A 17,213-nucleotide genomic window follows, 5' to 3' on the forward strand; every position below is an offset into this window, starting at 1 on the left:
CACAGATGCACACAGGTATCAAGGTAAAGCTGCCAGGCCCAGCAAAGGTGCTTCTTGGCCCAAGACTCTCAGGCAGCCTATGGGGGAAGCCCAAGGCAGTCAAGAGCCAGAGTCTGGTGTTTGCTGGCCCTGCCAGAAGGCAGATACCACCAGTCCAGGAGGTCCTGTGGCTCACTGGGCCTGGGTAAGATGGCAGCACCTGGCTGTTCTAAGACTGCAGCTGTATGCTGGGCTTTCCGGGAAAGTGGGCTTCAACCTGCTGATGGAGTGAATGCACTGCCTCTGCTCTGACGCCTGGCTGGGCCTCTTGATATTGAGCAGCTTTGGCCCTCCCATGCCCATGGACCCACAGTGCTCATGTGGGTCCTACATGGGCACCCAGGTGCATAATGAAAGTATAGAAGTTAGACACTGGCAGCCCAGACCTGCTGAGGAGCGTTTTACTGTGTCCACAAGTACAGCCAAGCTCCCTAATACCCAGCCTCGTGGCACTACAACATACCTGTATGTGACCTAGAGAAGTGCTGGTTTAAGGCCCCTGTGGGCAATAAGTGAAAGATGGGAGACATGTAGGAGAGAGAAGACAGGATAGAATGTGTGCAGGAAGGGGACAGACACAGGCCCCAAATCCTACTGCTATTCCTGGGATCATGGATCCTGTTGTCCCTGTTCTCAAAATTGGAAGAGGATGCTGGGATCTTTTTTCTTTCTTTTTTTTTTTCTTTTTTTCTTTTTTTTCAGTTTTTCAAGACAGAGTTTCTCTGACAGGGCCCTGGCTGTCCTGTACTCTCTGTGTAGACCAGGCTGGCCTCAAACTCAGAGATCTGCCTCCCAAGTTCTGGGTTTTAAAGCATGTGCCACCATGCCTAGCTTGGATGCTGGGATCTTAAGCACACTGTGATATAGGATAGGTGTGTAAGGTGGTATGGCTCAGGAAAAAATAAACTTGGGAACTGCCCAGTGTACAGCCCACAACCTCCCATCCCTGGTCAGCCACAGCAAAGCCCCAGAGGCAGTGAATCCCACATGGCCAGAGCACCCCACAGGAACCTCTGGAAGAGGAGGGAGAAGCTCTTCAATGGGCTGGGGGCTTAAGTGTAAACCCAAGTGTGCTCCATGGGATATGTGGGCGGGTGCTGGTTTCAAAGGACAGAACAGCATTTCTTGGCTGTGAATTTGTCTGTAGTTACAGACGCTAGTTATAAGCGGAGCCCAGCAAGGAATAAGCGCCCTGAGGCCATCGCTATCAGGCAGCCACTGTGGCCAGGGCCCTGCCCCTCATCATATGTTTCCTGGCTACTCTGAAGCACCTGCCATTCTAGATGCCAGGCCAGAAGAGCCGGGAGCTGGCAGAAGGTCTGACCTTATTCGTCAGGGCTAGGGCTCTCACCCAGGGACCATGCTTACACAGAGAACCAGCAGGATCCTGGCACCAGCAGTCTGAGAGCAGCCAGGAGAGATTACTGTGCCACTGAGGCAGAGAGCCACCTCAGTAAAAGCAAAGCAAGGACAAGGTAGCCACCACGCCTACCCCTCGGTAACGTGATCAGATGGACCCACTGTGGGCAAAAGCAGGGGAAGGCGCAGTCTCTCACCTTGACACCTCGGACACGGAACTCCGCCAGGGCCCTGCTCATCTTGGTGGCGGCTGTGGGGTGGTCTTTGCCATGGGCGATGACCTTGACAAGCAGAGAGTCATAGTGGGGTGATATGACAGCCCCCTGGAAGGCAGAAGCATTGTCCAGACGGATGCCCATGCCTTCGCCACTCCGGAAAACCTGTTGGCAGAAGGAAGCCCATGTCAGCAACCGAGACAGAAACTAGCAGTAAACTGGGCTCCTCCCATGGGACCCAGAGGGCCCGTCTCTGACCGGTCAGTTTCTTCCTACTTCTTCCAACAGATCCAGGCCTCAGCCCTTCTGAGTCTTGTGCATTTGCTCTTGCACTGCAGCAAGGAGGGGACAGAGGAGGAAGTGCCCTGCCAGGCTCCTAGACCATGCTCAGCCCAGTTAGCAGCCCAGCTGGGAAGGGACAAAGCCCTCTGACCGTTCACCACCTGCCTAACTACTGTACCTCTTGGCAGGCCCATTCTGTGCCCACATCATTCCAGGAAGCTGAATGCATTGCCCACTACCAGCTGCTCACTGGGATGAAGCAGCTAAAACAGAGAAGTCCCTACTCTGAAGTACATAGGCCACAGGACCATGAGCGAGGAAAGAAGACTAGCAGGCTGACCAAGAAAGGTTTTAGTTGGTTAGTTTCCTTTTGATTCTCGAAACACCAGTCTGTAGACTAGACTAGCCTGAATTTACAGTATAGCCTAGGCTGGCCTTGAACTCATGGCCCTCCTGCCTCAACCTTCTGAGTACAGAGTGATGAAATTATAGGTGTGCACCACCACACTCAACCTGTTTTTTTCTGTTTTGTTTCTTTCAGTTGGTATTTGGTTTTTGGTTTTTGTTGTTGTTTAATGTTGGAGGAAAGGGGAGGCTTGAATATCTACTCATATTTTCTACTCATATTCCTGAAGGGAAAGATGAGAGAAAAAGCAGAGAGGAAGGAAGAAAACATGGAGATGAAACACGCACAATGAACGAAATGCACCCAGCTCATCCAGAAAACACAAGAGGCAAGCAGGAGGGGAAATAGCAGACAGATGGACAGTAAATATTTGGGTGTTTGAGGTAACTACACTTACGCATACAGGTGAGTGCTCATGACAGGCATGGGGCAGGTGGGGAAACTGAGGTTCAAAGAGAAAGAGAGAGGGGGATGCCAGAGGGACTGGACTGGGGACACCCTCAGCATCACCCTTCTGCTGCTAAGGGCACAAGCTGTGTTCAATAAAAAAGAACTTCATGCAATATTTAAGGGTGGACACTCAGCTCTGTGCAGGAACCACCAGCTAAAAATACCCTGTGGTGACCGGCTCAAAAGCCAGGCCCTGGCCATGGAAGTGGAGGTGGAGAAGAGGTGGCCCCAGTGCAGCAGCTGCCCCCTCCCAGCCAAGGGCAGAGGAGCCGGGGCTCTGGGGCAGCACCAGCCCAAAGCTGCCCCACCTAGGGACTCAGAAATGAATGCAGGTGGTGAGCTATGGTGGGGCCCTTGGGCCCTCGAGGCCAGTACAACCGACCTAGCGCCCCATACTTACCCATACTACTTTTGGACATGATTGCAGTTCTGGCAACTAGTTTGTGCTCATCCTTGCCACCCCTATATCCTGGACACCAGTGCCAACCCTGAGTACCTCTGATGTCCTGCATCCTCCTGTTCAAGGCCAGCCTGGTCTACAGGAGACAGTAGACAGTGCTGCTGATATGCAGGGTGAAGGAGCAGGCTGGAGCCACAGAAATGGAGGGGACAGAGGGCAGCTGAGCCCAGAGGCTCCGACACTAACAGGGTAGATGGGCAGAGCTGAGGTAAAGTGCTTCTCAGTCCCTCAGTGCTGCCCACTGAAGAGCTCCTTTGCTTACTCCCAAAGGGCTTTCTGCTTTACTCACCCTGCCACAGAGGCCCCAGTCCTCTGTTCCCCACAAGGGCCTGCCTTGGCAGGCACCCCCTCACCCCTGACAGAAGGTAGGTTAGAGACTAGCTGCTCTGGCTTTGTCACAGTGAGGCTTTGGGCTCCTAGGGCATCAGGGCCAAGGCTTCACATCTGGAAGTGTGAAGTGTCCCCTAAGCTGGTCTGCCTCCATTCCAAGATGACCTTCTGGCTTTCTGCCAGACTTCTGTGGAACGCTCTTCCCTTACTCTAGGACAGTACTGGGCTCCTGTGTGCTCTAAGCCAGCTGCACCTGGGCCCCTGGGTGACAGATAACCTGGGCACCATGGAGAGGCAGCGGAGAATCTCAGTGCAGGCTGGAGGTTACCTACCTCAATGCGGCCAGTGTCAGGCTGGAAGCTGCGTGCTGGGTCCTCAGTGGTGACCCGACACTGAATGGCACAGCCATTGATGCGAATGTTCTCCTGCCGCAGGCCCAGGTCTGGCAGGCTCCGACCTTCAGACACGTGGATCTGAGCATGGACCAGGTCCACACTGCAAATGAGGTGGGGTAAGGAAGAGAAGAGGGGCGCTATGACTCACCCAGGCCAATACTGTACCCTCCTCAGCCCAAGTAGCCTAGGTGGTCCCAAAGCCTGCCCTGCTTTCCCCATGTGTCAGGAGAAAACACTCCCCTAAGAAGTTTCTAGAAATCTGGGCGTGGTAGCACATGCCTATAATCCCACCAGCACTTAGGGAGGCAGAGGCAGGATTTGCAGAGATCTCTGTGAGTTCGGGGTCAGCTTGGTCTACATAGTGAGTCCAGGACAGCCAAGGCTATGCAGAGAAACCCTGTCTTGAAAAATACCAAAAAATAAAAATAAAAAAGATGAAGAAGCGTCTGGAAGACAAGCCCTTCACCTTCCCGATAGGCCCTTCCAGTGGCCTGTCCTTTGTGTGCCTGCCCTAAGGCCTGCAAACTCTTGACTCCCTGTAGCAGGGAAGCATAGGCTGAGGGTCACTGTCACAGGGCTAGGACACTCACTTTTGGAGCATGAGGGATATATTGTGTATGCAGGAAAGAAAAGGCTGCAAAATAGGAATAACAGCCAAGTATGTCAGTATGTGTCTGTAATGTCAGCATTGATAGGTAGAGGCAGGAAGATTAGAAGTCCAAGGTCACCTTTGGCCATATAACAAGTTTGATGCCATGAGCCCCTACCTTAAAAACCAAACCAAAGCAAAACAGAACCAAAAGCTAAGCAGACAAAAACAGAGCACAGTATTAGTTGGACACCTACAACTAGTAAGCTGTTAGAGGATAGACATGGTCAGGATGCTATGTTCCTCAAGCACATGCATGAAGGCTCTCCCTGTTTGCATGGCTGTGTAAACGCAGCCTGAGTGATGGCCACTCTTAAAGATGGTATCCAGTCCAGGCAAAGAAGTGTCAACACAAGGCCCTCCAGGCTTCAAGTATTGTCTCTAAGGCTCATGGCTAGTACTCTATTGTCACTTCGTACTCAGTGTCACTTACGAAAGCACAGCAGTAATAATGGTCTGGTCACCATGACACCCTCTCTGCAGATCACTGACCCTGCTTGCATGGTAGATCATCTTGGTGGTACTCCCCATCAGAGGAGCTGAGGGTCAGAGAGAACATAGCTAGCTTAGCCTGCACATGGTTCAAGACATGGGACCTTGACACCTGAGCAAATCTTGGTAGAGCAGCACCTGGGCACTGACTGGAAAACATGGCTGGAGTCTCACTGTGACTCTAGCTCTGAACCTAGGAAGCCAAGGGTCTGTGGCTTCTGGATATGTACCAACCAGGCTAGAAGCTGCGTGCTGGGTCCTCAGTGGTGGCCCAACACTGACTGGCACAGCCTTTGATGCGCAGCGCATCATTAGTCCTGAGTGCAACCAAGGAGAAAACGACCAGCAATGTTCCATGGAAAGGTGGACTGGTCCAATGCCAAGGATTAATACTTCTATGTCTCAAAATATGTCTCCTTGAATAATGACAGCTATTTTCACCGATTATAAAATGAGTAGATTTTCTTTTTCTTTAAGTCTATACACAAAGTTTGTGGGAGAATACACTGGCACAAAGAAGCTATCGCTCACATTTGAACAGATGTTAACAGATACACCTGAACCACAAAAGCTAGAACAGTACAGGGGTGCAGATGGTGGGACACCCTACAGCCATGAAAAGTATTCACAACAGAGAATGGTCCGGGGAATGCCTTCAGCAAATAGCAAGGGTTTTTTTGGTTGTCATTTTGTTCTATTTTGAGATAGGGTCTCTGGTTGTCCTAAAAATCACTATGCAGATCAGCCTGCCTCTGCTGGGATTGAAGGTATGCGCACACACAGCTGGCCAAGAAGCAAGTTTTAAAGGAGAATAAAAGTTCTAAGGGCTGCGAGGTGGCTCAGAGGCTAAGAACACTGGCTGCTCCTGTTGAGGACCTAGGTTTGGTCCCTAGCACCTGCATGGGGGCTAACCACCCTTTGTAACTCCAGTTCTGGGGGATTGGATACCCTTTTCTGGCTCTGAGGGCAAACACTTACACATCTGAAAATAAAATATATAAATCTGTTTTGAAAATCTGTCTAAGGGGCTGGAGAGATGACTCAGAGGTTAAGAGCACTGGCTGCTCTTCCAAAGGTCCCGAGTTCAATTCCCAGCAACCACATAGTATTGACAACCATCTCTAATTCTAATCCTGAGGAATCTGTGCCCTCTTCTGGTCTCCATGGGCATTGCCCAGACATGGTGCACAGACACACTGAGTTGAACATTGAGGCATACAAAAAATAAAAATCTCAAAAATTTGTTTTGAGTCTATCTAAAACATCTTAACGGCATGGAGCTATATAATAAACAACGATGGAAACTACCTAAAGGCTATGCATAGGCGTTGGGAACATCACAGAGCTGGAGGAGGCCTGGAGAGACTGGGCCCACTGGGTGGACTTGGGCAGGTCTCTTAACCTCTTGGTTCATTAATCTGAAAAATGAGGTGATGGTTTCTTCTTCTCAAGTACAGCCATGAGGGCTCCATGGAGAGCCTGGGCCCTGGGCATCCTCACTGTGAGGGTTAGGTAAGTTTTGAGTTGTTTTTATTGTGTGCTACTTTTTTTAACTATGTAAAATGCTCATAAGAATTATTTTAGGGGTCTGGAGAGCTGGTTCAGTGGTTAAGAGCACTTGCTGCCCTTCCAGAGGACTGGGATTCAATTCCTAGCAGCCACATGGTGGCTCACAACTGTCTGTAACTCCTGTTCCAGGGGATCCAACACCCACACACAAAACACCAATGTACATAAAATAAAAATAAATTTTAGAAATAATTTGTTAGTGAAGTTCCTAGGTCCTTTAAAGTGAAAGCAGGTGAACCTTGGCTGCTGCCCCCAGTAGCTCTTTCTCTACCCTGCCCTCTGCCCAGTGCTTACTCTGTGATCTCCTCAGTGACTGTGTGTTCCACCTGCAGGCGGGAATTGACCTCGATGAAGTAGTGCTTGCCATGCTTGTCCACCAGGAACTCCACAGTGCCCGCATTCTCATAGCCGACCTGCAAGGGCGGCCAGTAAGCAGAGGTTCCCAGGGTCAGGGCTGTGCCACACAAGCCTGCCCACCGCACAGGTTCTGGAACAGAACAGCTTGTGGCAATCCAGCCTCCACCTACCATCAGCTCCCCTGCAGTGGCCAGCATCCAAGACCCAGAATATACCTCCTCCCCTATATTCTATAAGTTCAAGGATCTACTGGAAGCTACTAAGGCCAGGCCACAGCCAGCAAGTCTGGGTGAAGACGTCCCCCAGCCCACCCTAGAACTTCACTGTTGTCTTCCCAGCAGCCTCCTTGGTCTGTGCCCCTTAGACCTGCAGTCCTGGGCCTCCCAGCTCACTTCTCCACTACAGAAGGGGTTTTCAGGGAGTTTCCTCCTGTGTTACTCTGCTGTCATCTCTGACCAGTGTCACTCTGGCCATCACCTCAAGCAATGCCACTTCAGCACTAGCACTGGTGACACTAACTAGGATTGCAACCCTACCATCTTTTCCCTTCTTGTCCTTCCAGAACAACACATGCATTCCCTGGAGTCTGAGCTGGTAGGATTGATGACATCGACCAAAAGAACAGAGCAAGGCCAAGGTGACGTTTCTCCTGAGGCAACCCCAGCCCCACCAGAGCTCAGCAGAGCTTCTGCGCACATTGCTGAGTGGTTTTAACACTCTGTTCTCACCATCTCTACCTTCTTCTGAGCCCTGGCTGCCTACACTAGAGGCCGTGGGGCTCAAATGGGACAGTGTGACATATCTGGAGATGGGAAGTCTAAGAGGGGCAGGTATAGGTGTGGTACCCTGCAGCCATGGCAGGTGTTTCCAGGCTAGTCTGGGGTAAGTCACTGCTTACAGACACAGTACCCACCTCCATACCCCAGGAACTACTCTACCAGCTAAGCAGAGCCTGGCAGAGATAACTCAATGAGGAAACACTGTGTCAGAGGTTAGGGGCCAGAATCTGAGAATTCTGTCTTTATAGTGATCAGGGTGAGCTGGTACCCCAGAAAAAGTTAGTCTTTATAGCAAGAGTAGAAGGAATAGCCAGGACATCTTCCCTCTGGGGCAAGCACCTCTGCTATCACTGAGCACTCCTTCCAGCCTCAAGAGGATGTCTGCATCCTTTCCCTCTCTGCAGGACCTTCCTCCTTCCCTCCACAAGGAGTTCCCATACCCAGAGGCCATGAAACAATCTGGGCAGAAGTACCAAGAAAACTTGCAAAATTGGGCTCATGTCCCCAGAAGCATGTCCTCACCTGCTTGGCAAGTTTGACAGAGTCACTGGTGAGGCGTGAACGAAGTTGAGGGTCCAGCTGGGCAGCAGGGGCGATCTCTACCACCTTCTGGTGCCGCCGCTGGATGGAGCAGTCACGCTCATACAAGTGCAGGATATTCCCATATTGATCCCCTGGGCAGACAAGAAATGGGATTCGGCCTTGGGCACTGTGGCTCCTTGGCCACCTGACTGCTGCTCTGTCCAGGGCCCCTTTCCAGGGAGCGGTCCCTGGAACGGCTGTCCCAAAGATCGCTGTAAACTAGGGAGATCTAGGCTTCTCCTGTTTCACACAACTCCCCACTCACCTAGGATTTGCACTTCAATGTGCCGTGGCTTCTCAATGAACTTCTCCACAAACAGTGCCCCATTCCCAAAGGCTGCCAAGGCCTCAGAGTAGGCCCGGTTGTAATTCTCTTCCAGTTCCTAGGAGGGCAAGCAAGGTAGACATGGGACCAGCTCTGTGCCTCTGCTGCCACCTCTGCACACTTCCCAGAGCCCACCACAGGGGCTACCTGCCTAGCACCCAGCCCTGAGCATATGTGCTGCCCTCCTCACCTCATAGCTGTGCACAACCCTCATGCCACGGCCCCCACCTCCGTAGGCGGCCTTGAAGATAATAGGGAAGCCATACGTGTTGGAGAACTCGTGGGCCTCATGCAGGGAATTGATGGGGGAATCAGTGCCAGGGACCACTGGAACACCTGGTGGGAGAGTATAGGGGTCTCTATAACAGGCTGAATCCCTGCTACATCCTGTCAGGGAAACAAACTCTCACACTGGCTCCTTGGGAGGAGTTATATGTCACCTGCAGTGATGGCAATGGCCCGGGCCTCCACCTTGTCTCCCATCTTGCGGACCACCTCTGGACTTGGCCCAATGAACCGGACTCCAGCATCTTGGCAGGCCTGGGCAAAGTCTGCTCGCTCTGAGAGGAACCCATAGCCAGGGTGCACAGCATCTACACCATTCTCCTGAAAACAGGAGAAATGCCTTTCTCCTTTTCCTTTCTTACTGGGGTATACCCCACCCCCATACACATAGCCTCCTGGTAGGTGTTGGTGCCAGGCACAGTACAGGATCCTGCCCAGCCTCAGGAGACCCTCGCATCTCCTGGGCTGAGTTGACTCTACCTTGGCCACCTTGATGATGTCTGGAATGTGCAGGTAGGCCTGTACAGGTGCCAGGCCACGACCAATAAGGTAGGCCTCATCAGCTTTCTGCCGGTGCATCTGGCCTGTGTCCTGCTCTGAGTAGATGGCCACTGTGCGGATACCTAGCTCTGTGCAGGCACGAAACACTCGGATGGCAATCTCACCTAGGATAGACAGGGTGAGCAGTTAGACTCCCGGGCCCTGAGAGAAACAAAGGAGCTAGGCAGGGCAGGGTGAGGAGGAGGCCAGGCCAGGCTGGCCCCAGGCCCTGGATTCTGGTAGTCCTCACCTCTGTTGGCCACCATGACTTTCTTGATGGGCTTGTACTCCAGGCGCCGGTCATTTGGGGAGGCAGCAGGGAGAGTGGAGGAGCGGCGGATAGCCAGGAGGCTCAGGCCCCCTCGAACTGTTTGAAACTTCAGCATCTGAGGAGAAGCAATCAGAATCTAGGTTAGAGCAGCCTTGGCACTGAACATCCCACATCCAGAAAGAAAGAGGAAAGAGAGAGGGACCCTGACCCACAGAAGACTACGAAAAAGACAGTGCCATCGCTGGTTCCATTGGTAGTGGAGCTGTGAAGAGCAAGCAAATCCAATCCAATGAAGCAAAGTGAAGCTCAGCAGCCTCCTACTTAGCACGGTGCTTACATTCAGAGGCCACAGAGGGGCTCTATGCAGCATGGCGTGCATGCATCTTGGTGCTATGTATCCAGGCTCTCTACCCTTGTTCTCCACCAACATCCAATATAGACTTCTTTCATATGTTGATCCTGTCAACCTGCTCTCTCAAGAGATGGCGCTGGCTCTCAGTTAAAACACAGCTTTTTTCAGAGGCCTGAACCTTCCTTCCACCGAGGGATATCAAGTACAATATTCATCACAACTACAAAGGGCAAGTGAAGAAGCTGGTCACAGAGACAAATGTCTTGGGATTCCGCTGACAGGAGATCCTAAAGTGGTTACGATAGAATGGGGCTGAGGTAGAGGGGGAGAAAAGGGTCACTGTTCTAAGCTGAGGGTAGGATGGGAGTTATATTTAACGGGGACAAAGTTTCAGGTCTGGAGCTTGAAAAGAGCCTTGTAGATTGCGGTGGAATGGTTGTAAATGGACTTAATGCCACAGAACTGTGCACTTCAAATGGCTGCGATAGGAAATCTGGCTTCATGTACTATACAGGAACTTAATTTTTAAAATCAACTGAAGACAGTTTCTATACCATAAACATAGGTAACCATTTTACAAATTAAAGATGCAGCAGGGTGTGGTGGTTCACCCCTGTCGTCTCAGCTATTCAGGAAGCTGAGGCAGGAAGATTGCTGAGTTTGACATAGTGAGTTCCAGGGCAGCTTGAAGCACAGTGTGATTCTATCTCTACTCCCTCAAAAAAAAAAAAAAAATTAAAAGAAAGCTACAGTTCTGGCCTTTCTTTGCAGGCAGAACAAGACAGATGAGCTCCTGCCTGTTCCTAGAGGAGAGGGCTGGGGTCTCATTAGCTCTGTAATAGGAAGCGTGTTTTGTGGTAATGGTTCAGGGCTGTGGAAACTGATCCACTCCTGCTGACTCCATCTGTCCTTTTACCCCTCACCTACTGACTGAGGTTTTCATTTGTCCAAAGTTCAGTGTGCTCCCTATAGTTTTTCAGGCTCAAGGTTGCTCACAGATGTCTGTTCTGAGTTTGCTTGCGGTTCCAGTCAGGCCTGCCTCCCTGAAGGAACTTTATCTTGTTGCCTGAGAGCAGCTCATAGCTGGAGGTTCTGTGAACAGTTGCAGGCATGATGGACCTGTGCCCACAGGTCCAGCATGCCCACAGGGAGCATGATCCCAGGAAGGCGATAAACATCAAGTCACAATGGCAAAAGGTTGGCCACTGTGTGGGGTTAACAGGAGAGGTGTGGGTGACTCCTGAGCTCCAGTCTCATGTTAGAAAATTTCTTTGGGCACAATTCTTCTCTTATGTTCTCCTGCTACCTTCTCTAGTGTGTGTGCCACCACCACTTAACAAGGTGATTGGAATGGGTTTGAGAGTCATAATTTATATTAAAAAGATGATGGAACTTTTAAGGTACTTTTTTTCCAATAAAAGAATTAAGCAAAATAAAAAAATAAAAAAGCTACAGAGGTGGGGAGAAGGGAGAGAGGAAAGAGGAAGACAGATCCAGGCCCAGGAAAGACAGAAAAGAAAGCAGGGTCCAAATCTGCATCTGGCCTCTCCATTCAGAGACCTTTATCTAACTGAATGATTTTGTTCTTAGTAAAAGATAGAAATGTTTGACTCAGCCACTTTTTTTTTTAAACATAAAAGCAAACTCAATAAATAAAACAAACATTGCAAAAACACTGATGTCACAGGGACGACCAGCAATACAGAGAAGGAGAAGGCATAAGCAAATCTCACAAGGACGAGGAGGAAGAGGGGCAGCGAGCAGCATCCCACCCCAGGAGGCACAGTATGTGGACTTACGTCCATAAGAGCCTGGGCCATCGGAGCAGGAAAAGGAACAGGACTCAAGATCACCTCTGATCAAACAGTGATGACAAAGTGCCTCAAAGGTCACACTTTGTGAGTGTCCTGGGGAAAGTTACTACAGCTGGACATCAGATGATTCTCTGAGGAAGGAACACAAAACCTGGAACCTAATCAGGGAGAAAGAGGTGGCCACACCCAGATAGTAAGGAAAACAATTGCCAAGGCCCTGAGGGAGCAAGTTTGGGACAATGAAGCAAGCTGGATAGGCAGGAGATGGAGGGCAAAGAGCCCTGTGTGAGGTAAGGCTGAAGATATGGACAGACCTGTTGGTCACTGCCTCCTTCAGACCATAAGGAGGTCTAAAAGACTTTGGAAAAGATCCAGGTAGGGCAGAGATTGTAACAGAGTTACATCAGACTCTGACTAGGGTAGGGACCACTGGATCAGGCTGGAGTCAGGAAAGGGTATAGGGGCACCACAGACAACATTCACTAAGAGGTCCATTGACCTGAGGAATGAAAAACCCTGTTCAGTGGATGGGCCAACACAGCAAGACTGCAGAGAGAAAGACAGGGCTAGGAGGGAAGCGAGCTCGTGGACAAGGAAAGAGCAAGGGAGGAACACCTGGTCCAGCGACAATGGAGAATGTCTGAATCCAGGGTGAGAATGTTGCAGAATGGAGAAGGACCAGACCTGTACTTTAGAGCTTGACTAGGAGGGAGACCCAACAGAGAGACAGCTACCCGAGAGCAAGCAGGAAGGCCAGGAACACAGTGTCCTGAGCCAGGGTCTGTGTGCTGGAAAAGTGGAGTCAGCCATGATGTCTGAGAGGCAGAGTGAGAGGGCTCCAGCTCTGGGGCAGCCCTCAGGCGTGTGTCAGTCCCAAGTAGCATGTAGCAGCCAGGGTTGGTTGGCAGGAGCACCTGGCTCACCTTCACAAAAGTGGGGGTCACCTTGCTGAGCTCCAAGCTTCAAAAGTGGGGGTTCACCTTGCTGGACTCCAGGCTCCAGGTTTTCTAAAATAGGTTATATCTTGCCCACAGCATAGTTGCTGTGTCTTATCCAGATAGAGCTAACCCCTATAGCAGCTATGGCTTTTTTTTTTTTTTAATGTTTCATGTAGCCCAGGCTGGCCTCAAACTCTCTGTATAGTCAAGGATGACCTTGAACTCCTGATCCTCAAGCCCCCACTTCCCAAATTGGGATTACAGGAATGCACTACCACATTTAGTAGCAACCATGATTTTGTTTTGTTTTTGTTTTTGAGAAAAGGTGTCTCTGTGCAGCCCTGGTTGTCCTAGAACTTGCTCTGTAGACCAGGCTGCCTTTCCAAATTCAGGGATTAAAGGAGTGTGCCGCCCCCGCCTGGTGCAACAATGATTTTTTTTTTACATATGTCCCATAATAAAGTTTAACTTAGAAATTACAAACAGTAAGAGATTAACAGGAATTAATAACAAATGCTGTGATACAGCTATGCGAATGTGATTTCTCAGTCTACCTGTGGATCTTAGCAACTCAGCATATTTTCTTCTCCTTAGTAACCCAAGAACTTTCACCTTTTCCCGTAAAGAAAGCAGATAGCTTCCTCCCAGCAAGTCTCAGCTGCCAGCCTCATTTCTCTTCTGCTTTGGGGCCACTGAAGTACAATACTGGTCACCCAGACACAAGCAGTTCCACAGCAGTTAAATGATGACGATGACACTACTAACCCTGTATTTGCAGGCAGGTAGCAAATACAGCATGGAGAGTCTGAACAAAAGGATAATTCTTGATTTGGGTGAGAGGAAGTGGGAGGTTGCAAGATTTCATTACACGCCACCTAAAACTTAAGATTTGTTTATTTCTGGAATTTTCCACTTATTACTTTTGAAACATAATTTGTCACGGGTAACCGAGGAAAGAGGAATTTGTAGATTCAAATGCCAACACAGGATAGACAAACGGAGCCAGCACTTCACTGACTAAGAGATGAAGTTCTACCACCAGCACCAATCTGATACTCTTGGTGCCTCCTGAAATTGTCCACCAAGATGGAGGCCTCACTCCTGCAGGACCCTGCCTCAGATACATACCCAAGTTTAACTAAAGCCTAACTCCCGTATTTTATCCAGTGTGTGGGGGGCATACAATTTTTTTAATTAATTAATTCAATTTACATGTCAAACAGGCCCCTCCCTCTTCTCCTCCTAGTCCCACCCTCCCTCCGGTTCCCCTCTTCCCTATTCCTCAATATAGGGGAGGCCACCTACCCAGACACCCCAGCTCATCTATTCACACGGTGACTGAGTTCGTCCTCTCCCCTGGTAGGGAAGTACCATCAAGGGAAAGTGATCAAAAAGCAGGCAACATAGTCCACCTCAGAGATATCCCGCAATAACTAGTGGGCCAACATAAAGCCCAAGATGCCCATCGGGCTTATCTTCTTGGGGGTCTGTGCATTGTAGTATGATTATCTTGTATTATACAGTCATATAGACAGGATAGTAGTACTATATGACTGTACAGCACATGATATAGTACTGTATGACTAAAATTCACTTATCAGTGAGTACATACCATGTGCGTCTTTCTGGGTCTGTGTTACCTCACTTAGAAGGCATATAATTTATTTCATCAGATATGTGAAATTAATGTTTCAACATTAATGCTTCAAATATGTGAAAGATGGCAGGCATTGTGGCACAAGCCTTTAGTCCCAGCACTCAGGCAGAGGTAGACGAATCTCTATGAGTTTGAAGCCAGCCTGGTCTTCAGATCGAGTTCCAGGACAGCTAGATCTATGTGGGAAACTTTGTCTCAAAAACAACAACAACCCCCAAATATGTAAAGTTCCCATGAGACATGGAGAATCAGTTCAGATGAAAGAAAGCCGAAAAGGCGAGTGAATGTGCATAGACACTGACTGAACCCTGGCCTGTGTTGCCAGCAAGGGCATAAGGGCGCAAAGGGAGCACAGACAAAGGTTAAACACAGCCTGTAAATTGCAGTGTGGTGTGTGGTGTGTGTTCACTTCTGATCCTGCTGCAAGTCGATGGCTAGGAGAAGCACTGACAGGGTACAACGCCAGCACATGAGGTTTTCCCTCCAAACATCTAGATACTAAAAACACAGCAAGGTGCTACCCTTGCCTGTGAAGTCACAGCAGCTTCATGAGAGATCCTATTTCTAAATGAGAAGTCACACAAGTCACAGCCTGGGTCCTGTCCAGTTACCCTGGAGGCCCTGTTCAAATCTCTGCAGAGCCTTTAAGGCAAGTGCTGAATGATCTCAGCACTTACTTCAGAGCTTGAGAAAGGGGATCAAGACTCAAGGCCAGTCTAGGCCACAATGTAAAACACTGTTTTTCCTTCATCTTCAAGTGAGACAAGATCACTTGATTTACTGTGTAATCCTCCTGCATGAATCTCCTAAGGGCTGGGATTACAGGTGTACACTAATATGTTTAGCTTTAAAAAAAAGTTCCTATATAGTTCTGTATATTTTATCCAATGGGGGCACATTATTTTCTAAGATAATAACTATACTTATTTTTTATTGCTACATTAGAAATGAAAATAGCATGAGAAGCTCCAAAAACATGCAACTTCAGAATGATGACAAAGCAAGGCAGCCACCCATTAAAGGTTAAAACTAGCTTTCCCTGTAGGAGGCACATGGATCACAAACAGTGGTCATCACGGTCAGCATCTGCCATCTGGAACTTATGCATCAATGGATAAGCTTAAAAACAAATAAAGGGATCACTTGGTCCTGATTACCACGTATCCATCAGCATAGGTGAGAAGCCGTCGGCAACTGTCTTAAATCTCTACAACGCACGGTGTCTAAAGCAAGACTGTCAGGTGGTGCTGAAGTCTGCTCTGGGAGGAGAGCCCCACCTCACCACCCTCAGCACGCTCTCCTGCTGGTTAGTTTTGTTTTGTTTTTGGCTGCAGAGTATTTTTTTTCCTTCCATATTAGTTTTCTTTAATTTTAATTGTTAAACTACTCCACTTTGGACAAGTGTGGCTTATCATTCACCTATTTTGACTGCCTGCTCCAAGATATGTTCCAGGACGTCAACAGGTCAGACTGCCGTTGGCTCACGACCAGGCTGGGGGCGCATTACTCATAATTAGAAAAGAAAACGGGGCTGGTGGGGAAACTCAGCTGGTAAAAGTGCTTGTTGCCAAATTTGACGACCTGAGTTTAATTCCAGGAGCCCACATGGTAGGAGGAGAGAACTTTAACAAACAATGTGGTGTTCATGCCCACTCCTCACCAAAAATAAATAAATGTAAAAGAGAATTTTTAAATACAAGCTACATTTGTAATCCCAGTTCATGGGAGGCTGAGGCAGGAGGACAATCTCAAGTTCAAGTCTGGACTACATAGAAGACCTTTTCTTGATAATCACTACCAACAGTACCTCAGAAGAAGAAGGAGGAGGAGGAAAAGAAGAAGAAAGGAAGGGTGCAGAAGAAAGGCAGATAGCCAGGTGTGGTGGCACACACTTTTAATCAGCACTCGGCAGGCAGAGGCAGATAGATCTCTATAAATTTGAGACCAGCCTGGTCTACAAAGTGAATTCAGGACAGCCAAGGCTACACAGAGAAACCCTGTCCTGAAAAACAAAACAAACAAAAGGTCTGCCTTTTTTTTTTTTTTTAATTTTTTAATTTTTATTTTTATTTATTTATTTTTTTTGAGACAGGGCCTCTTTGTGTAGCCTTGCCTATCCTGGACTTGCTTTGTAGACCAGGCTGGCCTCAAACTCAACAATCCACTTGCCTCTGTCTCATGAGTGCTGGGATTACAGGCTTTTGCCAACATGGCCAACCATAGAAATGTAGACCTTTGCTAAGAAAGGTCAAGGATAGTTCTGGGCTTCCTCCTGGTAACAAAATTAGATTGGTGGGTCCCCAAGAGCTGGGCATGACCCTTCATGCTTGTTTTCCTACCTACTACTCAGTTTGGTCTGTCCCATCTGTAGCATACCCGCCCAGGAGATTTCAGGGTATTCCTAGGGAGGACCTGATGGTCTCTCACCTGGTAGGTTTCATCTTGCCGCTGCTTGAGCACTTGCTCTCATCCATTTTGCTTCCCTGACCCCTCTCTCACCAGCCAGCTTCCCCATTCTCTTCTCCTTAGATTTGTGTCCAAAGGAGAGCAGCTGGCGAGTTCCTGGGAGGCTGATTCTCTATGACCCCCAATGACAGAGAACTGAACTGTATGTCTAGTTCACACACACACACACACACACACACACACACACACACACACACACAC

General features: G+C 49.2%; 1 protein-coding gene across 3 annotated transcripts in view; it reads right to left on the bottom strand.

Moving 5' to 3' along the window:
• Positions 1-17,213, bottom strand: part of Pc (pyruvate carboxylase) — a 58,518-nt gene that overhangs the window by 10,343 nt on the left and 30,962 nt on the right. For all 3 annotated transcript variants that reach the window (XM_055610532.1, XM_055610531.1, XM_055610533.1), the window contains 9 exons: positions 9,765-9,900; positions 9,455-9,639; positions 9,130-9,295; positions 8,880-9,025; positions 8,630-8,747; positions 8,305-8,456; positions 6,941-7,059; positions 3,874-4,036; positions 1,596-1,778 (listed from right to left, as the gene is read on the bottom strand). In XM_055610532.1, coding sequence (XP_055466507.1) covers positions 1,596-1,778; positions 3,874-4,036; positions 6,941-7,059; positions 8,305-8,456; positions 8,630-8,747; positions 8,880-9,025; positions 9,130-9,295; positions 9,455-9,639; positions 9,765-9,900 — 1,368 coding nt within the window. The remainder of the gene's footprint in view (positions 1-1,595; positions 1,779-3,873; positions 4,037-6,940; positions 7,060-8,304; positions 8,457-8,629; positions 8,748-8,879; positions 9,026-9,129; positions 9,296-9,454; positions 9,640-9,764; positions 9,901-17,213) is intronic.

Source organism: Psammomys obesus, unplaced genomic scaffold (assembly GCF_907164565.1).
Source record: "Psammomys obesus unplaced genomic scaffold, mPsaObe1.curated_primary_1811, whole genome shotgun sequence".
NCBI classification, from domain to species: Eukaryota; Metazoa; Chordata; class Mammalia; order Rodentia; family Muridae; genus Psammomys; species Psammomys obesus.